Source organism: Ambystoma mexicanum, chromosome 13, assembly GCF_040938575.1.
Source record: "Ambystoma mexicanum isolate Mex_15411 chromosome 13, UKY_AmexF1_1, whole genome shotgun sequence".
Classification (NCBI taxonomy): domain Eukaryota; kingdom Metazoa; phylum Chordata; class Amphibia; order Caudata; family Ambystomatidae; genus Ambystoma; species Ambystoma mexicanum.
Window position 1 is genome coordinate 135604787 of NC_090938.1, and position 25944 is coordinate 135630730.

General features: G+C 49.2%; 1 protein-coding gene across 1 annotated transcript in view; it reads left to right on the forward strand.

The window, feature by feature from the left end:
• Nucleotides 1-24763, forward strand: part of TEAD3 (TEA domain transcription factor 3) — a 301226-nt gene extending 276463 nt beyond the window's left edge. The window contains 1 exon segment of the mRNA XM_069633449.1: nt 21104-24763. Within this exon segment, the coding sequence (XP_069489550.1) occupies nt 21104-21217 (114 nt within the window). The 3' untranslated portion in view covers nt 21218-24763.
• Nucleotides 24764-25944: the final 1181 nt, after the last annotated feature.

Consider the following 25944-nt stretch of genomic DNA (forward strand, 5'->3'; position numbering starts at 1 on the left):
TCTTTGTCAAAACAAAATTGCCTACACTTAGAAAAACGAACACCTGCCCTATCTCTTATACAAAAATGTGTAAATGGGAATGGGTATGAAAAGGAAAGTCAGTGTTATAACATAAAGGAATCAAGATGGCTGAGTCATCTCCTTCCCACGTTGGACAGCATGGAGTAAGGCGGCCCACGTAGACCGGATGGCACACTCTGGCTCAGGTTATCAACAAAAGGCAGTTAAAACGTGGGTTGAGGCCCGCATGTCCTTCCACGTTAACGTCACTTACTCCAGCTTTTCAAAAGTTCTTTCACAGTTCAACATAAGTTCACGTAGGTCTCTGTCGGTCGGGCTCGCACCTCTCAAGGCATCAATAGTTCACGGTCTCCCTCTGCCAGGCTTGGACCTTTTAACCAAAAAGTACCTGATTCAACGTAGATCTCTCTCAGCCCGGCTCCAAACTCGCAATCACAGGACTTCCAGGGGTTCCCTTCCCCAAGCTTCATTCACATTTGTTAGGGGTTCCCTTTCTCTAACTTATTTCATGTTTGCGAAGCACCAGTTGGCCCTAGGAGCCAAAAGTAGCTCCTGGTAGCTGATGGTTTCAAGCTAACAAGGCTCTAATATGCTACAAGCAGGAGCTAAATGGCTCCCAGCTCCCCTCAATTTCAAACCCTGCAAGTCTGATCTATGAATGTTTCATCCAACAGGTGCTCCCCTACTCCTCCACAACCATCAAGGAAAACATTGCTGATTTCTGCAATCACTCATTTGCCACTGGATCATTCCCCTATCTTCTCAAGCACTCCTTTGTGCACCTTCTTCTACAAATGCCATCTGCGGACCCTACCTGCCCGGCTAACTATTGCCCGATTTCTATCATTCCTTTCCTCAGCAAACTCCTTGAGAAGCTGGCCATTTCCCATCTAACCCTCCACACTGAATCTATTGGTTGGCTCCATGACCATCAGCCTGGCTTCAGAGCAGCCAGAGGCATGGAAACTGCTCTCCTGAACACCGGCTCTCGAACCTAGACTCCAGCTCTCCTTCTATCCTCATCCTACCAGACCTTTCCTCTGGTTTTGACATGGTGAACCACGCAATCCTGATTAGTCGTCTTCGCAAGATCCTTGGCATCACTGATCAGGCTCTGGCTTTGCTGACCTCTTTCCTCCTGGACCGAACCTCCCATGTTTAGCTAGGTTCCTTTCTCTCCACCACCTCTCTTCACATTTGGTGTCCCTCAGGGCGCTATTCTCCCTCCCTGGCTCCTCAATGTCTATCTGGCCCTTTGACCCATCTGATCTCCACTTTTTCCTCTAACTTTCAGTGCTATGCAGACAACACCCAGCTCTCTTTCACGCTACCCTTGGCCTCCTCCCCTTCCTCGCTCATCCCTGACTGTATCTATTATTCAGGTTTGGTGCGCCTCCAACAATCTCTGCCTGAATGCCAGGAAGACAGGGATTCTTCTAATTGGGACCTCTGCTCCTTCTTTCCCGCTCTCACTTTGGCCACCCTCCTTGAGCCTCCTCCCCTCACCCTCTCGTGAGGCTAAAAACCTTGGTGTCATCTTCGACTCCACTCTCCTTTCCACTCTCTCCTTCTCTCCTCACATCACAGACCTTGCCAAGAAGGCCCACTTCCAGCTGCACCTCCTCAGAGGTATTCTCCCTTTCCTCTCCTTTCCCCAGAAGCTCACTTTCTCCAGAGCTCTGGTTCTTTCCAGGCTGGACTACTGCAACAGCCTTTCTTTCGGCTAATGCAGAACAGGGCTGTGAGACTTACCCTTGGCCTCAAGGACATGGGACCGCATCTCTCCAGCCCTGAAATCTCTCCACTGGCTCCCGGTCAGTGCAAGGACCAAGTTCAAGGCCCTCCGTATCATCCGCAGAGCTTTCTGGGGCTGTGAGCCTAACTGCATCCAATCCTGCCTAAATACCTTCCTTCTAGAGCCCTGCGCTCGTCTACCTCTAACTAGCTGTGGGTCAGTCGATTCTCCAAGCAGAGAGTGCAGGGTAGAATTCTTCCCTCTGCAGGTGCCTCCCTCTGGAATGGACTTCCTGCCCCTCTCAGATTTGAACTGGACTTCCTCAAATTCCAGAAGCTTCTCAAGACCTTCCAAGTCTCCTCTTCTTTCCCTCTCCCTCTTCCCCGCTAATCTACCATCCTGCTCTGACGGACTGTTGGCTTGGTGCCCTAGAGTCTTACAGGGCACCAGTAACCCTCCTTGCTCAGTCCTCCTGGCCTTCCTCGCACTGCTGGGCTGGGACTTAACTTGTGCAGTCCCCGCCTTCCTCGCACTTAAATCAGAGCCCGCTTCCCTGACTGCACTTCCCTCCACCCTCCCCCTTGCACTTCTCGTTAATTCACTTGCATGATTTGAATGTCACGAGGCCTAGTAAGATCGTTTGTCTGTGTCTGTCCTCCGTCGCCCCCGTCTTGTTGCGCCTTGAAACCCTTGCATATAGCCGCATTATAAATACCAAATCAATCAATGGTGGGCTGGATGGTTTCTCCCAAACACAAATTACACATTTAATAAAATCTTTATTGCTCTGGTGTCTGTATCTTTCTTTCTAGGAATGTCTTCCCTCAGAGGGCAAACATGTATCCCACTAGCCGGGCCCTGTGGGGCCACGGGCTACACCTGTACTACCTGTATGGTACCAATTATCCCTCGCGCTTTGACTTTCTCAAATTGCTTTTTTTCCACCATTCGTTTGGAAGCTAAAACACAGAGCTTTGTAAATTTAAAAATCGAACAATCGAGTCCCATCAAGGTCTTCTCATTGACATCAAACAAAATCGACATCCTGTAGAAAGGCGAACAGTAAAGAGAGTGGAGGAATAGCAAGTTCCAAAAGGAACAAGTTACTTAACTGTAACTGTTGTTCTCCAGCATTGGATCTTTCATGGATTCACATGCTTAGAATATTCCCCATCGTCAGACTGGGACCCCTCGGTACACATATATAGCCTTTTCCTATAGGAAAACTTCCGACACTTTTGTGTCCTATCTACGTCCTTTTAGGACCCGCCCTGCGGCTCCCCTTCAGATTTCAACTGTCTCCAAAGTAGTGGGATCTCCTCGCGTCGGCTTACTATTTTGTACAAGGTTGTGTACCTGGAGTTGGAGTTCGAGAACATTTTTTCCTCCATGTCAGGAAAAGCGCTGTTCCGTCCGTGCGCGACGTGCGGCTTGAAAAAAGTTTACGAGGGGGACGGACATATGGATTGTATATACTGTCTCCACCCTCATCATTCGGCTGATAACTGCGACATTTGCAAAGGGTTTTCTCAAAAGACCCTCAAAGACCGAAATCGACGGCTGGTGGCATGGCTGAATGATGGAGCGGGGGCATACCCCCTTCGGAGGTAGGCTCCACACAATCGGCGAAAACATCACACCGCGCTGCCTCGTCGGAACCACCGGCGAAGAAATCTCGACCGACGGAAAAAGAGTAATCTCGGAGTCATTCAGTTAGAGAATCCATGTCGAAAAAATCGTCATCTTCATCAAAAAAGCATGACAAGGAAAGGCCGAAATCCTCCTCGGGCGATCACCATAGATCGACCACGAGTCGAGAGTCGAGTAAAGGCAGGCCAAGTGTGGAAAAGGCGGGACCGCCTCAACCACCTGCTCAGTCACGGCGGTCCAGTCACCGGCCTCCACCCTGCCACTGACGCATGTGGTATCCACCATCCCACCGACTACGACTGAGACGGTGGCCTCATCAACGGAGGTTCTACAGGAAGCCTGGAGGCCTGAAGTTTTTGATCCGATCCCCCCGGATACTTTACTGCAGGAACAGGCTGTGTCGCTGTCCTCGGGGGAGGACAAAAGCGGGAGAAGAGCTGGCCCGGCAGATCTCGGCCTACGAGTGGTTGACAAGTCGTCGACGAGGGGATCCGGTATTCCGGTATCTGCCCCTCTTCTCAATTCTCAATCTGTTTTGTCGTTGGAGATTCTGTCCACGCTTCAGTCTTTAGTGCAGTCGTTGGACCAGAGACTACCTCAGGTAAACCTGCCACAGTCACCCGTTGACGAGCCGGGCCCGTCCCGTCCACCGACGCACTAACACATGCCAATCTCAGCACCACTGGCACCCCAAGAGGAAGGTGAGCTGCCAGATTCGGAGTCTGACAGGGGAGCCATGTCAGATATCTCATCATCCCCCTCCAGGGATCTAACCTGGGAGTCAGAGGTGGAGTTAGAAACCCCAAGAAGCCCAGCTCACCCGTCCCCTCCGGACGACATTGCATCATTCCATTCTATGATGGAGAAGGCGTGTAAGGAATTTGGTCTGTCCCAGGACAACAGAAAAAGGACTGTTTTTTGTTCGACCACATGGGTAAGAGAAGGAGATCTGTGTTCTCAATACCAATACTAGACCATGTGTAGAAGGAGGGGTTGCAGACAATGCGTCACCACTTTTCGGAGCCGGCAGTGAAAGGACGCCTTGAGAAAAAGTTTAAGGCTCTAGAGTCTACCCCCAAGTGTTTATCCTCCCAACCAACGCCTGATTCGGTGGTGTCGGCGGCAGCGGCGAGGAAGGCGAAGGCCCAGCACAAGTGCATGACTCCGCCTGAAAACGAAGCAAGACGCCAGGATGCCTTTGGCAAAAAAGTGCTATCCATGGGAGCAACCACAGTAAAGGCCGCAAACTCTCTGGCTATTGTAGCCAGATACGACAGAGAGATGTGGCACAGGCTAGCGCCGTTGCTGGATCATCTTCCGGAAGAGCATAGGAAGGCATCGATGTTACTTGTCCGAGAGGGTGAGGAAGCCTCCAATCACACAATAAGCATCGCGGTTGACCTCGTTGAGTCAGGTTTCAAGCAAGTCAATAATGGGGTCGTATTACGACGACAGTCATGGCTTAAGTGTACCTACTTCAGACCAGAGGTACAATACAAAGTATTAGATATGCCCTTTGAAGGAGACCTTCTATTCGGAGAGAAGGTAGACGAGGCCCTAAAGGGAATGAAAGAGGACTCGGACACGGCACGTTCATTGGGTGCCCTCCAGAGTGGCCGAAGCTACAAGTCTTTTCGTCCCTTTAGAGGGGCTTCAGGTAATTCCAGATTCTCTGCGTCGGGAGACAGATCCTTTGGTAGGTCGGCTTACCCCTCCCAGGGATACAGGCGTGCTTCCCAAACTGCAAACCGTTGCCGGAACTTCCAGACGTCCAGGAAGAGACCATCCTATCCGTCGTCGTCGAGAAACAAGCAAAATAAAGATCAGCAATGACGAACAACACACCGTTCTGGGAGGAAGAGTATCAGCCTACGTCGACGAATGGGAACGAATAACGACGGATCAATGGGTGCTGGACACTATAAGAAACGGGCACTCTCTACAATTCAAGCACAGCCCTCCGCACATTCCACCTGCGTTCACCGCTCATTCCCATCTGAGGATACTGCAACAAGAGATAACACTCATGTTAGCAAAGGGCGTGATAGAATTAGTTCCAACATCACAGAAAGGTCAAGGAGTCTACTCAAGATACTTCGTCGTAAAAAAGCCAAACGGCAAATGGCGTCCCATTTTAGACTTATGCGATCTCAACAAGTCTTTAAAGAGCCTGAAATTCAAAATGCTCATGCTGCAAGAAGTGATCCGAGCCGTTCAAGAAGGGGATTTTCTAGCGTCCCTGGATTTACAGGACGCGTACTTCCATATTCCAATGTGTCAGAAACACAGGAAATTCCTGAGGTTTGTAATAGGCCAGACTCACTACTAGTTCACGGTTTTCTCCCTTTGGGCTCAAGACCTCCCCCAGAACGTTCACGAAATGCCTGGCTCCAGTAGCGGCCTGGCTAAGGAAGCAAGGCCACCACGTATACCCATACCTCGACGACTGGCTGGTAAGGGGATCCTCCCCAGCGTCGACCAACACAAGTTTGCAAGCTACCATGCAGCTTCTACAACAGCTGGGATTTGCCATAAACTCCGAAAAATCCTCGCTGCGGCCATCGAGAATGTTGGTGTTCCTGGCGGCACAGTTCGAGACCCAGTCGGGGCTAGTGAAGCCTTCTCTCGACAGAACCTCAAAACTCAATCAGCTGGCGAGCCGACTACAACAAACCACCAGGCACTCAGTTAGGAAATACGTTTCGGTCCTAGGAGCCATGGCATCCTGCATCCATCTGGTGGCAAACTGTCGCCTATTCATGAGGCCAGTCCAGGAATTCCTCGCGGACCGATGGACACAGGCCCAAGGATCGTGGTCAGACAAGATAACCATCAACGACGACAAGCTGCTTCGGACCCTTCAGTGGTAGCAGCGTTTCCACAATCTGAACAACGGTGTACCCCTACAGGAACCGGAGTTTCAGCGAACCATATTCACGGACGCGTCCCTAACCGGATGGGGAGCTCACATGGGTACTCTTTAAACGCAAGGTCGCTGGTTTCAAACGGAGTCACTCCTACACATAAACGTGTTAGATCTCAGAGCAGTACGATGGGCCTTGAAGGCATTCCTACCACACATCAAGGGATCGCGAGTACGAGTGCTGACGGACAATACGACGGCCATGTTTTATTTGAGAAAAAAAGGAGGGACGCGATCAAGAACTCTTTCCATAGAGGCCCAGAAAACGTGGCATTGGGCATTAAAGCACGAGATCTCCATCGTGGCTCACCATCTCCCGGGAGTGAGGAATTCGCAAGCAGATTCCCTCAGCAGAAGGATGGCCCAGATACACGAATGGGAAATGGACACAGTTCAGCTGATGAAAGTGTTCGAGAAATGGGGTCACCCCCCTCTGGACGTTTTCGCAACCAAGGAAAACAAGAAATGCGAGCAATTCGCAAGCAGATGGCCTCAGGAGGGTTCCATGGGGGAGGCATTCTCCTTCCCATGGACGGACATGTTCCTTTATGCTTTTCCTCCGTTTCCCCTCATACGGAGGACAGTACAGTGGATACGCAGATACAGTTGCCAGGTAATTCTAGTGGCACCGTACTGGTCACGGCAACCGTGGTTTTCCGACCTGGTTCACCTGTCGCTGGAACATCCAATAGCGTTTCCGAGAGTCCCGAACCTACTGTCTCAGGACAAAGGCACGGCGTGGCATCACGACCTGGACAGTCTCAACCTGGCAGCCTGGCTCCTGACTTTTCGGAGTTCGGTGCTTTAGACGTTTCGGAGGATTGTCAGAAAATTCTGCAGGCGGCTCGTGCCCTTTCTACCAATAAATCTTACACCTATAAGTGGCAGAGGTTCTGTGAATGGTGTCGAGGACAACAAGGCCTACAACTGTTGAAGGTGATGCCGGAGCAAGTTCTACCTTACCTGCTTCTCTTGGCGGAGAGGGGTTTATCTTTCACATCGATAAAGGTGCACCTGACGGCCATCTCGAGGTTCACGAGGAAGAGACAGTCGCCTCCTCTATTCAGCGACAGACTTGTGACACACTTCATGAGGGGTTTATTTCGAACTTTTCCCCCGGTAAAACGTTTCCCACCAACTTGGAGTCTCAACATAGTGTTGGCAGGCTTAATGAAACCACCCTTTGAGCCTATGGCCACGTCGGACATGAAATTCATATCGTGGAAATTGGCATTCTTAATTGCTATCACATCAGCTAGGAGAATCTCGGAACTGCAAGCTTTGATCGTAGACCCGCCATACTTAAGATTCTTTAAAGACAAGGTGGTCCTGGCAACTAATCCTACGTTCGTCCCAAAAGTTCCGACAGTGTATCACAAACACTCATCCATTGTTCTCCCTACTTTCTTCGCGACCCCATCATCGGCAGCAGAAAAAGCTCTTCATACCTTGGACGTTAAGAGGGCCCTGAAATTTTACCTACATCGTACACAGGAACTCGGGTCTACTCGACAACTGTTCATCGCATATGGTCCGTCGACGAGGGGAAAAGCAATCTCTAAGCAAGGATTGTCTCGATGGGTCTCATCGACGATTGCGTTTTGCCACTCCAAGGCTGGAAGGCTGCTGCAAGGGCATCCCAGAGCCCATTCTACAAGATCAACGTCCTCCTCAGCAGCATTATGGGCAGGAATACCGCTAACGGACATATGCCAGGCTGCGGCATGGTCAGTGCCCCACACGTTTACCCGCCACTACTGCCTTGCCAGGCAGCATGCGGACGAGGTGCAGATGGGAAGAGAGCAGTCCTGCGCCATCTCTTTAAGTAAGGTAAGCTCCACAAGGTGGAGTTTGGTTTTTTCTACCTTTTGATGACAGTATGCTTTATGAGGGTACGGTTATATGAGTAAACTTATTTCTGGTGTACATATGCATTGTGTATTATGGTGAGAGTATATTACATTACATTCTCACCGCCGTTTTCAGGTGTTACTGCTATACAATCTATTCTAAGCATGTGAATCCATTAAAGATCCAATGCTGGAGAAGGGAATAGTTTCTTACCTGTAACTCCATTTCTCCAGCATTGGTATCTTTCATGGATTCACATGCGCCCGCCAGCCTCCCCGGAATGCAATGTATTTCCTTGATAAGTTTAACCCTTCCTACTTTGGAGGGGCCGAAATCTGAAGGGGAGCCGCGGGGGTGGGCCTCTTATACTGGGACGGCCTACGGAGCATGCGTAGGCGGGTCCTAAAAGGACGTAGATAGGACACAAAAGTGTCTGAAGTTTTCCTATAGGAAAAGGCTATATATGTGTACCGAGGGGTCCCAGTCTGACGACGGGGAATATTCTAAGCATGTGAATCCATGAAAGATACCAATGCTGGAGAAATGGAGTTACAGGTAAGAAACTATTCCCTTCTCCAGCATGGGTCTGGCATGGATTCACATGCTCATGAATATTCCCCGTCGTCAGGCTGGGAATCATCAGTAAAGAAAAAATCAGTTTCAGTTTAGTTTCTGAACTGTCTTTCTACTAATAACCAATCACTGGTCTCTGGGTCATACTGCCCCCAGCCAATGAATGCCCTCTATCTAAGCCCCTCCTCTGGCAGCCATCTTCAGATTTGGTAGCATGTAAAGTGGCAGTAGGACCAAGAGAAGAGCCGCAGAGGGGTCAGAGGGAGGGTTTGCATGTGAATCCATGCCAGACCCATGCTGGAGAACAACAGTTACAGGTAAGTAATTTGTTCCTTCTCCAGCATGGGGTCTGGCATGGATTCGATTCACATGCTCATGAATACAAGAATACATAGCAGTACACACATGCACAACCATGGGAGGTGGCAAGGCTCAACATTAAGCATTTCAACAACTCAACATTAAGCATCACTTACCTCCTCACCAGGCTCACCTTCAAGCGAACAGGTTGCGCAGCACTGCCTGGCTGACTCTGGACTCCTCCCTGGAATCCCGGTCGATGCAGTAGAATCTCGTGAAGATGTGTCGACCTCCACGTAGCAGCCCTGCAGATGTCCAACAGGGGCACACCAGACAAGAACGCCGTGGTAGCAGCGATCGCTCTGGTTGAATGGGCTCTCGGACGGCCGGGGAACGGTCTGTTTGCCAACCGGTGACAGTGCATGATGCAGCCGGAGAGCCATCTGGAAATGGAAGCCTTCGAGGGGCTCCAGTTCCCATGGTTCACAGGTCCAAAGTTCACAAACAGCTGTGATGTCTTCTGAAGACTCTTCGTGCGGTCCACATAGGACTTCAGCGCTCTAGCCACATCCAGCGAGTGCAAAGTCCTCTCAGCCGGCAACAAAGGAGACAGGAAGAAAACAGGTAGCACCAAGGGTTCCTCTTTTAGATGGAAGTCCGACGGCACCTTGGGCATGAAGGAGGGGTGCGTCCTCAGCACTACCCTTGTCTCGTGGGATGTCCGGTATGGAGGTTTACAGGAGAGGGCCTGGATCTCTCCCCCTCGTCGTGCGGAGGTGATGGCCACAAGAAACACTGTCTTGCACGATAGGAACTTCAGCGGTGCCGAGTGCAAGGGCTCGAATGGGGGACCCATTAGCCTGGTCAGCACCACGTTGAGCTCCCACGCCGAGGCCGGAGCCTTCACTGGCGGGAACAAGCGGAACAGTCCTTTCATGAACTCCTTCACCAGGCAGTGAGACCACAGCGACGACTGCCCCGGAGTTCTGGTGTAGCGGGAGATAGCTGCCAGGTGGATCTTGATGGAGGCATGTGCCAGCCCCACCCTGGCCAGCGACAGCAAGTACGGCAGCACTTGAGGGTCTGAAATCCGTAGGGGCTTGATCTTCTGTGCACGGCACCAGACAGAGAACCTCTTCCACATATGTCCATAGCACTTAAGAGTCGAGGATGCCCTGGCCTTTGCAAGTACCTCCTTGCAGTCCGCTGGGATATCATAGTCTCCGAACTCTAGTGCTGCAGGAGCCAGGCCTGCAGGTTCAGCGATTCCCGTGTCGTGATGTAGGATGGCGCCTCCTTCCCTGGCGAGAAGATTTGCGTCCATCGGCAGTTTGACTGGGGGAGACGCTGACAGGTCCAGAAGGTCCGGGAACCATATCTGCCTTGGCCAGTGCGACGAAGATTATCCTGCACTGGGACCCTCTGAGTTGATTGAGTCACAGAAGCAACTGCAACGGTGGGAACACGTACAGGAACAGGCCATCCCAGGGGAAGGAGAATGCATCGCCCCTGCTTCCCGGCTGGGGAAACCTGTTGGCGAACCTCCAGCACTTGGTGTTCGCCGCCGTCGCGTACAGGTCGATCTGGGGACTGCCCCATTGTCGAAATAGGAGATCCACTTGATCCTGCCGAAGCTCCCACTCGTGGCAAGAGCGCAGCTCTCTGCTGAGTGAGTCGGCGACAGTGTTTTTCACTCCTGCCAGATGAAAAGGTACCAGGAACATCCCCTGGGCGACGGCCCAGTGCCACAGATCCTGCGTTTCTTTAGATAGGACTGGGGATCTGGTGCCCCCCTGCTTCCGGATGTAGAACATTGTGGTGGTGTTGTCGGTGAAGATCTGTACCACTTTGCCCTTGCAGGAACGGAAGGAAAGACCTGAGGGCCCAGAGCACGGCCTGGAGCTCCAGGACGTTGAGTTGCAGGGATCTCTCCTCTGGGAGCCAAAGGCCTCTTGCGTGGAGATCTCCGGTAAGCCCTCCCCATCCCTCCAAGGAGGCGTCTGTCTTCACTGTCTCCTGATGCTCTGGGGCCTGGAAGTCCATGCCCGCTGCGAGGTGCGCGCGGGTGCCCCAACCCCGGATCGCTTGACGGAATATCTCGTTGAGGGAGATCTCGTCTTCGAAGCTGCCCGCCGCTTGCATCCAACGGGCATCGAGGAACTCCTGCAATGGGCGCATCCGCAACCTGCATAGACGCACAAGATAGATACACGATGACATCATGCCGTGTAGGGACTTGATGTACCTCACCCTGGCCACTTCCATGGTCAACAGCCGTTGTACCTTGCTCAGGATGGCCTTCGTCCTTTCCTCCGATGGTGGAGCCAACTGCGCCACTGTGTTGAGTCTGGCTCCAATGAACAGGGCGTCTCAACCGCGTCACTGTGTCGAGTCTGGCTCCCATGAACTGGGCGTCTTGCGACAGTACCAAGTGGGATTTCGCGAAGTTGATCGAGAATCCCAGATCCGTGAGCAGGCGGACGGTCTTTGCTGTGTGATCGACGGTGAGTTCTCTTGACCTTGCTCGGATGAGCCAATCGTCCAGTTAGGGGTATACGTGATCCCCTGCAGGTGCAGCCGTGCAGCCACCGGTGCCAGGCACTTGATGAAGACCCTCTGCACCGATTTCAACCCGAAACGCAGGGCCTTGAACTGGTAGTGTCACCCTTGGACCACGAATCGTAGGAACTTTCGATGTCCTTTGTTTATGGGGATGTGGAAGTAGGCATCCTCCAAGTCCAGCGACGACAGGAAGTCGCCCTCCTCCAGCTGTCCCAGCACGTGCTGAAGGGTGACCATCCAGAACTTTTGGGACTTGATGTATTTGTTGAGGCGGCGAATGTCTAGGATGGGCCGCCAGCCGCCGGTCTTCTTTCGGATGAGGAAGTACCGCAGGTATACTACTGAACCCCGGAGCCTCTTCGGGACAAGTTCTATCGCGCCCTTTTTAAGCATTGCTCGTACATCCAGAAGCAGATGTGGCACGTGGTTTTCCTTCCTGGCCACGGGTGGTAGACGTGGACACTTTCTTTGGATCTCCAGAGTGTGCACGTGGGCCAGGGCATTTAGGACGGTCGGTGGAGATGGACTCCCACACGCTGATGACATTCGCCAGCCAGCCTCCCACCCGGGTGCTCAGGTGGGGGCCCGACATCACGGCCGGTTCAGTCTTGCTTCGCCAAGGCCTTGCCACCTTGGCGACGAGGACGGTGTCCTCTGGCCTTGCTGCAGCCTCTGTAGGCTTCCTGCGACGAGGAGCGGGCCGCATGGCGGTACAATGAGGAGCTGCCGCCGAATCCTTTGGAGGCACCCTGGGACTTGCCTCCGGAGGTCCGAAAGGACAGCCGTCGTTAATGGAGAGAACTCAAGGCCTGGGCCGTCTCGATGTCCGCCTTGATGGCCTGCAGCGACTTGTCCACTGCCTTGCTGAACAGGTTGTTCACATCAAAGGGCATGTCCAGGTGGCCTTGAGCCAACTGCACCGGCAAAGGCAAACGCCGTTGCCCATCTGGCGAAAGCCGGTGTCTGCGATGTCCTTGGCCACCGTGATGGCGTGGTCCGAAGCCACCTCGCCTTCCTGCAGGATTTCAAGGGCTTCCGCCCTCTTGTCGTCTGGGAGGAAGTCCAGGAGGGGAGCGATCTTGAACCACAGCTCCCTGTCGTAGCGTGCCATGTTTGCGAGGGCGTTGGCCGCTTTTATGGTCATCGCTGCCGACGAGATGACCCGTTGTCCCATGGCGTCCAGCTTCTTCCACTCGCCGTCCGGTGGGGAAGTGGAAGTTGATGCCGTCGCCCCTGCCGATTTCTTTTTGGCCGCTGCGGAGACCACCAAAACTGGGGACGGCTGTGCTCTGAGGCACATAGGGGCAGAGTCTGGGACCCGGTACTTCTTCTCGTACCGGTTCCTCTTCACAGGAGCCGTGGACGGGTTCTTCAGCGGTGACAGTCCTTCGTCCCAGATGTCGTCCAGTAACGGGACTGAGAGGATGGTCTTCCTCTTGGCCTCCCGTCGTTGGTAGAGGAAACCCTCCTTCTTCTGCTCTCCGGGGCATAGCTGGAACAGCTCTGATCCACTGGTGATCATGACCTGAAAGGAGCCAATTTCGGCAGGGCGGGTCCCCGAGCAGGGGGTGATGGGAGATCCGTCCCGTCGTTGTCCGTCCCCATCGTTTCCATTCCCGTCTCATCCCTTGGTCGAGGGGATGGAGGTGAAGGATGGAAGGGAGGGGGAGGATGGATTCGCCTCTGCTTGTTCAGTGGGCTCCCCGATGATCCAGACGCCACTGGGTCATCCACTGGGGGTAAGGGCAACCTTGCCCTTATCTCCGTACACAGGGTCTGCAAAGTCATCAGGATTGCTCCTGAATTGTCCTGTGGCGTAGGCATCGGTTGCGACGGGAGCTACGGCTGGGGCGCGGGGTCCTCCGTTTCCTCCGTGGCCCGCTGCTCCTCGTCGGGCCCCACCATTGCTCTCTACGTCCGCCTCGTCGGGATCCCTCCCGTAGGACCGGACTTCCTCGAACTTCTTGTCCAGGATTTTTTGACACCAGCCAGCTCATCCTCGGAGGTGGTATCTGTGTCCGTTAGGGCTACCGTGCTCCCCCCCCCTTCTTTCTCGTCCCGGGGTTTCACAGGAGTCTTCTCGATAGGCTGGAAAGATGATTCCCTCCATGGTGGCAGGGAAACTCTAGGCCCAGAAGTCATCTCCACTGGGGTAGCCTCCACAGGCTTCGCCAGGGCCGCCATGACTCCTTCAATCGAGGCCTTCGCCAGGTGAATCGGGGCCTTCACGACCTTGGGCGCGTCTGAGGCCTTCACCTTGGGGGGGAGGGTCACCGCCTCGCCCCCATCTTGGCTTTTTCTGTTGGGATCGACCGGGGCTTCTCCCGAAGCGTACCCGTGTTCTCCGACTTCCTTTTACCCCCGCCAGAGCGTTGGCTTGTGGATGATGGCGTCGGTGACATCACGCCCTGCCTGGCAGCCGAGGAGCCGAACCACTGGCGCTCCCGGAGCCCGCGGACTCGTAGTGCTTTGCCTTTTGTTGGGTCGCTGGAGCTCCCTCAAAGGTCTTAGAAGACCGCTCAGACTTCTTCTCACCTGGTGCTGGGCTCTTCCCCTCTAGCCAGTTGGTGAGCCGACGACGACGGTCCTTCATTGTCCGGACGTGGTCTTACAGAACGTACAGTCCTCCTCCACATGCGACTTGTCGGCGTGAAGGCAGTAGAGGCACCGAGAATGCTCATCTTCCTTGAAGGCATTCTGTAGTCCACATCCTGGGCAGTTCCTGAACAGTTTGGATCCAGTAGGTGTCGAATCTCCCTTGTCCTGGGCCATGTCAGATCGGGGTAGGCCTCAAAGGTCTTCCGAAATCCTCCAAGAAGTGTAATTCGATGAAAATCTGTCCTTGAGTGGCGTAGAACATTCTGAAACGGGTCCCCTTTGATCGGAAGAAGAATCGGTGGAGTTTGAGGCTCGAATTGACTGAAAATCTAAGAGTAAACTCTTCAAAAAAACGCAATACGCAGTAAAAGCTCGAGAGCTACAGCACGAGGACTCCCAACACTTGAACATGCGGTAAAAATCTGAAGATGGCTGCCAGAGGAGGGGCTTAGGTAGAGGGCAGTCATTGGCTGGGGGTTGTATGACCCAGAGACCAGTGATTGGTTATTAGTGAAAGACAGTTCAGAAACTGAAACTGATTTACCGAGGATTCCTAGCCTGATAACTGGGAATATTCATGAGCATGTGAATCCATGTCAGACTCCATGCTGGAGAAATTATTTTTCCTCTTGGTAGAATGCTTCCCATGGAGAATACTCCCTTTAAGTTCTGTCCATCATGTAACACAAATTTCCACGCACCAGGTGTGTAACATTTCTGACTTCCAACGGACCACAACCAGTCTTTGTGTCGAGCATATAAGCTCTTTCGACCAGAAGCATTAAAGCTGCATAAAACCAAATGCGCGGCAGTCTATGCCATGCAGACAAATCAATGGGCGAATCTACCATTACCGCAGCCAATCTCAGTCTTAGGAACCAAGCATCTGGTTCTAAAGCAATGGCGAGGAGCAAATTAAAAAAGAAATGTCAAGGGATTCCTCACAGCTAGGTCCCAGTTCTGCAGGGCTGACATCAAGTTATGCTGTAGACAAATCCCTTCTTAGGTACCCTCAGGTTGGGAGTTCCAGGAGGGTGGCTCAGTTACTCATAAGGTGGGAGGATGTTTTTTAAAAAAGGGTATATAAGATTTTAGGGAGGGGTACTTGCAACTGTGGGTGCTTGGACTTGAAATTAGTGTTTAGGGTTTGGGCAGAGACTGTCTTTAACTGAAGTGCTTCAGAAAGATGGGGCACATCCTTTCCAGGCTGAAGAGGAGTCGTCTCAAAACTGATTGGCTTGCAGTCCACCAGTGTGGCAACGTGGAATCCTGAGGAAAATTCTAAACTGCCTTTTTATCCAAAATCTTAAACTAGCAGGTCAGTATCCTGAAGCTGAGAAAGTGTTTGAGACTGAAGATTTCAGAGTAAAGGCAGTTTGCAGAAGAATCCAGGAATCCATGTCCTTAGGGAACACCAGCAACAGAACCTAGCACGATAAGTCTAGAGTTAATTTCCTAAGTATCTGTTGTAAATATTTCACAGAAAAGGTCACCTCAAGGAGTCACATTGTTGATTAGCGAGCAGTGGTCACCATTCCGCTACAATGGGTTAGATGCGCTTGCAAGCCCTGGCCAGTCTTTCAAGTCAGCTCGTTGCGGAATCCATAACAACATAAGACAGCGGAAGCCTGAGCGTCATCCATTATTTGAAAGCCAAGAGCATGACACCAACCCATTTTTGAGTACCCCATATATTCCCCACATAGTGTGGAAACACCAAACACCTCATCACCCACTGAATAGCAATACTTTCCTCTGGCCTTTTAATGATGGCAACAGCCAGATTCAATATCCAAACTCCAGAATCCAAGAAATAGGCTGTTTTCATTGAGGATATTTTGCAAGAGAAAAAGAAAATAAGACTCCTAATCCATACCATTTATTTAAAAATGTGTGACTCCTTGCTTAATTTGTCCAGCTAAAACTAGACTGGCTAACCCAAGTACAGAGAAGAAATATAAATTGGTGCCCATTGACCCAATATATATTAGGGGTCACGTAAAACAGATAGATTCTCTGGTTGTCACCACCACAAGGAAGGGGTGTTACAATCAATGAACATCCACCGGATAACAAAAGTAGCATGATTTATGCTTTGGTCTGGACTTCTGCAACCTACGAATTAAGGATGTCTAACACCACAACTATAATGGCGAGATACAAAAGAGCCCAATGGGATCAGCTATTCGAGAGGTCCTTGCGGCATTCAAAACACCATGCCAAAAATGTGGGGAACCAAACTGCGAATGCTGTCATTAAAAGTTCTCTTGATGCGGCATGCTTGGTTCTGGGGATTAAACCAGATCCTCAAGCAGGTTTGCTTGATAAATCTATTGAGGAATTCTGCTTATTTGGCAAATTATCAATGCCTCAGGCTCTTAAAAAGGCAAAAGAGGATCAATAAAACCATCAAAAGCCCAAGCGAAGTAACGGGGCAAACATTCAGCAAAGAGGGCATCAGATAATTTGTCTTTCTTTCACAGACAGCAATTTACCAAACCTACAAGTCCCTTGAGCTACAGGTTACAGAGGAGCCCAACATCAGCAAAGTTGAAGCTGAGCACCTGGCAGAGGCCAATCCCGAAGAGGGGCAGCCACCGCCGCAAAATGACTCGCCAGTGATGGTCCGCTGCCATGTTGTCGTGGGAGTGTTGAATTACATCTTGCATCCACACATGGGAGTAGACAACCTCTGTGATGATTCGTGGGATCCCGTCACTTCTCCCAAAGGGGAGCCCTTCCCTGTGAGGCTAGGGAGGGGAGGTTGCTAACAGATAGTCGCCCTAGGTGTGGTAAAAAGCAGAAGGACCTCACAGGGAGAGACTCTCCCCCTGTGGGGATAAGGGCTACTTACACATCTTTCCCTAAATATTATGAAATCCTTAATACCTGTCGAGGTTTAGGCAGACTGTACTACTATGTACTATTGTGATACTCCTTCTATTCTTCCTTTAAGATTAGATACCCTTAATCTGAATACTCTGTGTAAACAGGATTTGTACTTTGAAGGTAATGAGAATAGCAGCATTCACGGAGTTAAGCAGAACACATGTGAAAGATACTGGACAAGATGGACCCAAAGAGGCAATAGGGGTACTCAATTAAGCCTGGACGTGGACTATGGTACTCTGGTGGGGATGTCCCAGCCAAACAAGATAAAAATCAAATAAGGACTTACATGATAGAGCAACAGGTGTAAAGCCTGGCGAACCCGGACGATTCAAACCAGGAGAGAATACGAGAAGTTGCAGGAGCAACCCAAACACTGGGAAGATGCTGGTCGTTGACAGCAGAGTCCTTCTATGCCGAGCAAGAACAAACCGAGCTGGAGGCTGTTATCACAGAGACTGTGGCGTGACCTCGAGGAGGTGAATCGAGTGGCCCCACAACTACGACGCTACTGCCTGCCCGGAACACCTGCAGAGCTACAGCAGGACTGCGTAGAGAGAAGAGCGAAGCCCAGCAAGTGTTGGCTGGGAACGCCGAAGCCTCACACCACAGGAAGAACTGGTGACATGCTCCGACCAAAGTAAAGAAAATAGGAGCTATGGGAGACCTAGTAGGTGAGTGAGGGAATGCGAAGATAGCCCCAGGAGTGATCGCCCTCAACTTAGTAAGCCCACTGCGAATAAGAATTGCAAGGAAAGCCTCAAGAGGGATCTCCCTCATCTCAGTAATTGCATTGAGAATACGAATTGTGAAGGAAGCCTCTAGAGTGAGCTCCTTCGCCCAAGTAATTGCATTAAGGATAAAAAAAAGGTTGCAATTTGTAGCCAAGTGGTTGTCGGATGAACAGACACACAAGACATGATTGTTAGACATTGCAGGTGCGCAGTTTTTCTTGAGAGAAACCATATGGATGACGCCCTCTTGCACAGTCCGCTTACCCAGGCTGATGAGACTAGGGTGTTATATATGGCGTAGGGCCTGTCAAATTGATGGGGGCGGAGGGGTGAGACCATATTCCCTGCGGATTCCATTGGTGGCATTAGAGGTAATGAGTGACCAATTGCGGTTGAATGTCCGGAAATACTGGAAACCGAATGAGTTTGTTACTGTAGGGGACCTGATTAAGTAAGGGGTTACTACAGAGTTTGGAGACCTGAGGGAGGAGGCGAGAATACATCAGGGGCAGTACATTACACAATCCTGTCTGCTGCGGATGCTTCGGCGTAGATGGGCCGCGGCTAGCACTCAGCTGCAACCAGACGAAACAACGTTTTATGATGTGTCAGAAGGTGGGCACAAAGTCTCTAGGATTTATGAGTTGCTAATGTCTAAAGTGGGGAAGGAGCTGAGACAGCCGAGACAGCTGTGGGAGGCAGATATGGGAGAGCCAATGTCTGATGCAATGTGGAGGAAAGCTATGGTGTACCACAAAAAAGTGTCTAGGAACACAAGGCTTCAGCAGATTCAATTGTACATAACTCACAGAGTATATTTAACCCCGAACAAAATAGCAAAGTTTGGCCAGGCAGAAATACAAACATGCCCAAAATCTGGGAGGTGGATGCAGATTTGATTCATATGTTCTGGCCCTGTGTAGAGATTGGCAGATTTTGGGAGGAGGTAGCTCAAGCATTGACGAAAGTGGATATCACATTGGATATTGGATTCCCCCTGGCTTGTTTATTCAGAGGATTTGCAAGACCCAAAAGGGCTGAACATGTGAGTAAACTTAAAGATCTAGCATACATTTTGGCGAAACATAGAATAGTGATGGGGTGGAAAGCTCAGACGAGAACTCGAGTGCAAGCATGGTGGAAGGACTTGTTAAAATGGGCAAATGCGGAAACTGTGGTGTGGCAGGAGGCGGTGAGTAGATCGGACCAAGGAGGAGGAGGAGTGGAAGTTTGGAGACAGTTGAGGGCTTGGTCACATCATGCTAGAAGCAGATGACCCGGAACACACGGTCTAGTGCAGATACCAGGGGAGTTGTGGTGAATGTACAATAAAATGTAGGAATTGTGGTGTCTAGTATGCCGGGATAAGGGTGGGGGAGTTAGAGGGTATCGGAGAGCAAACAGACGGAAGCAGTAATGTAACGTGATGTATTATGTGATCTAATGGCTGTATGGTTTTTGGTTTAATTGAAAATAAAAATAGTTAAAAAAAAATAAAAGGATAAAAACAGTTGGGGAAAATGCCTTGGCAGGGATCTCCTTTATTTCAATAACTGTTCCAACAGTAACCGAAGTGAACAGATCCTTTAAGTCACCGAACAAGGAGAAGGGAGTCATTCTCTTAGGTTGCATTTGTTGAATCAGAAGCTGAAGCCAAAGGTGGTATAAGACTGTCAAGAGAAGGTTGAACTTGTGGAGCCAGGAGAAGTCATTCTCCTGGCATATTCTCTTCAAGAAGAAGAATTGATCTAAAACAAAAACTCTTGAACGTTGCCTATAGGGCCAATCCCTGCAGAATCGGGAGAAGGGAGTAATTCTCCTGGTACTATTTAGATTTCCTTCTGTTGTTTAATGGTAGAGCTAGAGTAGAGGAGATTTTTGGACAGAACAGATATTTATTTGGACTTGCACCCAGACGAGCACCCAAGTTTTTCCTTGGTTAGATGGGGACTACCCTTTAGAGATAGGGAAAGGTAGGTATTTTCTTCTTTCTTTAAATAAAATCATATTGAAATGCCACCTCTGTCTCTGACTCTTCACTCCAACATGCCACACTGCAGACAAAGTGGCTTCTGAGTATGATTGGGGAGGGGCACTGCATCGAGTTAGTAGTTAAAGCTGTGCAACCTGACACCAAGATACAGAAGGCATGCTCAAGAACACCTGACATCTTCAACCTTTACATTTTCTTTTCCTCCGCAACCCCCTCCCTGCCATGTCTGTTCCTACCTAAACCCCCATCCCCTCAGACATTAACTCGCAAACAGAAACACACCCACACAGGCAGAAACACACACACTGACCTGCCCTATACCGTCCAGACAACAAACACTCCTTGACCCACACAAATACACTTAACTTCTCCACGTCCCCTCCCAAAAACACACACACACACACACACACACACACACACACACACACACACACACACACACACACACACACACACACACACACACACACACACACACACACACACACACACACACACACACACACACACACACACACACACACACACACACACACACACACACACACACACACACACACACACACACACACACACACACACACACACACACACACACACACACACACACACACACACACACACACACACACACACACACACACACACACACACACACCCCCCCCCCCCCCCCCCCCTCTCTCCCTCTCTCTCCCCCCCCCCAACCTGGGGCTTCTGTCTTCCAGCCTGTCCCAGCCGCGCCTGTCAGTCCCTGCACGTTCTCATGTTCATGGAGGGCCGTGACAGTTAGATTTAGAAAGACTGCTCAGTGGTCTTTCCAAATCTTTTTTTTTCTTTTTCTGTGTAAACAAAGTACACACTAGATTAAGACTTCTAGGTGTTCCTATAACTATAGTACTCTTAGTATGCAAGAGCCCGAAGCACAATTTTCTAGGATTTAGCACCACTATATCTTAGCACCACTATATCCAGTTCCTGAGGGTCTAGCCGTTGCCTCGATACCAGACCGAGAGAAAATTCTTAGCTTCTCTCACGTAAAAAAATTAAAACTTCAAGAGTACTATGATTTGGTAGCTGGAAGAAGAGATAAAACTGCCTCTATTGTTTGCAAACACTTCACAAAAACATATGCACTTGTCACCTTCATGTGCAAAGAGGAAAACAGAAAAGTATTGCATGTAATAAGGGCTGTTTGTACAAAATGCCTCCTCAGAGAAGAGATTTTATTTTACCTGCCATCATCATGCTCACTCTGCTCCTTCTGTTCCTCACAGGTCGTCACTAACCGGGACACCCAGGAAACCCTGCTGTGCATCGCCTTTGTCTTCGAGGTGTCCACCAGTGAGCACGGTGCACAGCACCACGTCTACAAACTGGTCAAGGACTAAGAGATCCATGAGGAGCTTCCGCACAGAGGCTGCAGCGGGAATGCTGCATTTTTTTAATTATTGGAATGCCAAAAACTGTTGCACCCACAAATGTGCCTTCTACGTAGTGTTGCACAGGTCTTCTACGTGGGAGATCATATTTTTTTATTGAAAAAACAAAATGCAGGAAAATGGATACTACGGAAAGCTGAATACGGCAAGACTCTCTTAAAATTGGGAGAGGCTTCTCCAGCCCTGAGTGTCTCCATACTTGTTCTCCTATATGTAACATCCATTTATCCGTGGTATCGGGAAAGGGGTGTGGGGTTGGGGAGATTCCTATATTGGTACTAAGGCAAACATACTATACTGCAATATGAGACCTACATCTGTTTGACAATAGACATTTCTACAGTCGAGGAATCCCATATACGGACAGCCATGGGCTCTCGATAGGGATATGAAGACCGTACCTGTGTGTGAGCGTTCTATGTCCCTGTGCAACTGAATAAAGCCAGGAGGTGGTTGAACTATAGTGATATATATATATTGCAAGTTTGTGAAAGGCAAGAGACTAGGGGTGTGATATACAGCGTATCATGCATGAGTCAGGGAATGTGATGTACTGTGGGAGTCTGGGCAAGTGATAAATAGCCAAATTGTAAGAGGCTATATAGACTGCAGTGGTGTGAATAGATCAGGATTTGTAATCTGCCTGAGATGTTGAATGTTATATTGCTGGATTATCGGACAGAGGTCGAGGGGTGGGTAACCGCAGAATTGTGATAAGCGAAGGCTTTTCGGTGAGATCTAGAGAAGAATTGTATTGGGACAGATACTGTTGATGGGTTGTATTACCAGGATTATGATAGGAAATGGTATGTGATAGGCTGAGTGCCATAGGGAAGAGACTGGAATGTGACCTACGGCATGCTTGTGATGGCCCAAAGCCAAGAATGAGTTTCACAGCAAGATGATGGTGGGCCCGATGAGAGGGAAGATTGCAGGAGGATTGTGACAGGGCAAAGCCTGGCAGGACATTTGCTAGAGAACTGCAATAAGCCAGATCTGATACTGTCAGTGACAGAATTACAGAGCATGCATCAAGCCTTACTTATTCCAGGCATGTACAGACTGGTGTTATTATAGCAGTTGGAATCCTTGTATTTCTTTTTTTAGTTGTCCGGTCTGCAGTCAAGTTGGTTTGTCTAGTAGTGGAACTAAGTTTTCTGGTCATTGTATACCCTTGTAATGGAATGGCAGTTAGTTGTTGGATATGAGGGAGACTTTTGTTGGTTTCATACATTTAGGACCAGGGTGGTCATGTTTGTCTGGCAGATGTTTGGCAATAGAATTGTTGATTTTTGTCCGTCAGATCTGGGGTTGACTGGTTGATTGGTTGTCTGGAAGTTGTTAGGCCATGGACACACTTGAGTTGAATTTACACATATCGGGAGTCCTGCTAGTCACCAGGCAGGGTACCCAAGAATCCTCAATTTGCATGCCTCTGAGGTACGCACCTTTTTCCTGTATGCAAGCTTCCTCAGGTTACATATACGTCTGCTTTGAGTATACGTGAAGTTGCCAGACCATGGCACAAAAGTTGGTTCTTATAGAACAAGTAGCACCAATGGTACGAGTTACCACACTACATACATGCTCTAGGCACACAAGTATCCACTAAAGAAATAAAATCCTTTCTTTGTGCATACCTACAACTGCTGGCAATCCCTTGCCCAAAGGAATTAAATATCTGGGGCTGCACGCTAACTACATGCATACACATTCTAAGCACATAGACTGGCTCCCGGTGGGTGTGTGTATACTAGTGTCACACAAGTGCCTGAGTCTTGTTCAAATACTCACGTAACAAGTGCCTGCTTTGTGTAAATCTACTCTGTCTGTCTGTCTGCCTGCCTGCCTGCCTGGACTTTACACTAGAATGATGGCCACACTGCTTGCTGCAGGCACACAAATGGTTCCAAAGTGCATTATGTATGCATAAACTATATCACACATGCTTCTTAATTGCACATACCGGGATCATGTTCCTACATAGTAATCGCACAAGACCATAGTGCACACTATGGTCATAGGTGCCTACTTGATATGTGCACACACATCAGTGATTAATGCGAGTACAGTGTTCTTTAGATACAAATGCTTGCAGTATGCACACTCTGAAGCCAGTGTTCTCTTTCCAAGAATCGGCCCTTATAACAGACTTCCAGCTTTCATAAAAGTGTCACATTGTGGTTCTGGGTCTCTGTTCGAGTAGCATTCAAATGGAACACTACTGCACGGGGCCATCTGTGACGGAGAGGCACAAACCACCATATTTCGAATGACACCCTAAAAAGGTAAATCTGTAGCAAGTAGAATCCTGCCCGGCCTGTTTGGAGTAACTGGTAAGGAACTGAAAGGTGCCGTACAGACCTGAGGGGTTACTGGTGGTCTGGGCAGAAGAGAGAATGGGCTGGCTGATGCTGCTGGGTTGATTTCCTTTTTAAACATTTTATTTTTACTTCGGGTGATCTGCAGGGTCTCTGCAGAGGCTACCAAGATCATATTTCTCTTCACCATGATGTTGCCCTTGTCTACCTCTCGAAACATACCCCCACTAACAAGGGTGGAGTCATGGTGAGAGACCACCCAGAAACCCATGATTTAATCTCTGACAATGCACATGTAAGAGACCTTCTAGCAGTTCGAGACCATATAAGGAAGGAACATAGTCAACCTATGAGGAACCACACGGTCCAGTCTCAAACAAAGTACAAGCTCTGTAAAAAGCTGAGCGGTCTCTCAGGAACCAACTCAGTACAACTTGTTTCCCAGGGTTAAAATGGAGTGAGGCCATTGTGCAAGAAGTACCCAGGAGTTTCACGATGCGGATTCATTATTCCTTACAATTGTACAGATAAATAAGCCAGAAAACCCAACCTGTTGGACTGCATTTTTCGTGGGGCAGACCCAGCCAAATAATGTCGGAACTTGTATCTATTGCCGATGGATCCAACCAACACAATTAAACTCTATATTATACCCTTGAAGACAAATCTGAACTATGGCAGTGTCCAAATAACAGGATACCGGATAATTCTCTGCAATAGAGAGGAATCTGATGGAATGGGACACTTTAAGGCTGAACTAAATCATGAATGTTCAATCCACCAGACTTGTTTGGACTGTGTTTTTCCTAGGAGAGTGCCACGGCGCAGGGAAACAGTACAAGTTTCCAGAACTCTTAATCCTCGAAGGGTGATATATTTTTGGCATACAAAGTACCCAGATGTGCCTTGCGCCTCTTCCTTCAACACTTTGATCGTTTTCTGTTTTGGGGTCCATGGATATACTGGCCACTGTCATTAGAACTGATTCAGTTTGAATTAGAAAACATATCTCTTTTTATATGTATTATATATTTTTCTGTTTCCCTTTTTTAAATGGCAGTAACGGTTTTGCAGTATATTTTGTTGTGTTTACCATTATCTGTTAAGTGTAAGGAGAAAAGAAGGGGAAACTGAGGTGCATCCCCCTAAAATGCATTAAAAAAAGATTTCCTGATGGGTTGACTCTAGTGTCTTGTCATTAACTTTGCGACAAGGTCTAATATAAGCTTGAGTTGTCTCTTGGATGAGCATCTCCATTGCAGCAATATTCCAATATCTTTCTGTGGTTATAAAAAGGTCTGACGCAAGAACGCAGGACGGCCCCCACCAACTCATTGGTTGTATATACAAATACCTACATGGAATTGGACTAAACTCTGCATTTCAGTCACAGTGTCTGTTTGAACAGGTAGGTGGGAGTAGCGCGTTATCCAGAAGAAGTACGAAAATTGCAACCTGATTGTGTCTTTATTAAGATTGTACATATTTTTGAGTGTGAGCTAGAATGATCACTTGTAGATTTTCCTTTGGAATCTATATGGTTCACCTATAAAATTCCGATTCCTAAAATGTAAACGAGTAGTGTCAATAGCCAACAACCAATTGGAAATCTGAATCTTTGCGCTCAAAATAATTAGAACTCATACCCTCTATTTTGTTGAGGATTTATCCATGCGTTGACATTCCAGGAGTAAATGTATCGATATGCTCTGACATAAGCCGTTTTGCTTTCTGCAAATAACCATATCTGCACTGAAAACGAATGGGTAAAATTCTTGCTAAGATATGCTTTGCGTTTCCTGTGTTACCTATTCTGTTTAGCTTGGATATATGAAAATTAGAAAAGTATCACTTTAAGGTACTGATATAATGGTCCACAGGAGAAAGGAATTGTCACTCAATTCTTGATGTCAAAATAACTATTAGCACCCGGACTGGGGGAGGCAGCCAATCAACATTGAATGAAGGAAAATACTTTTTATTTAGCACCCCGGGTTACCAGGGCGTACCGGCCTGGGCCCTAATTATCCGTCCTCGCTTCGCTCGGGCCGATAACTTGGACTGCTGGGCAGTTACCCCCCCCGTTCCAGCTCTTGGACCTATGGCCTTTTATGTAATTGTTGTAAAGTTTCTCGATACTTTATTCATAATTCTGAAGCTGTGAACTTTAGAATTGGACACAGTGCATCAAAAGAGATCTTTGTCATACTTTGTATGCGCTCTGCATTTTCAACATCACTTAGCTTGCCATGAGGATACCATTTTTTGTCTGCTTCCTTTTAGCTCCTCATACTCCGGGCTTTCAGTTGAGATATCTTCTGAATCTCTATTTAACACAGCAAGAGAAGAGTTAAA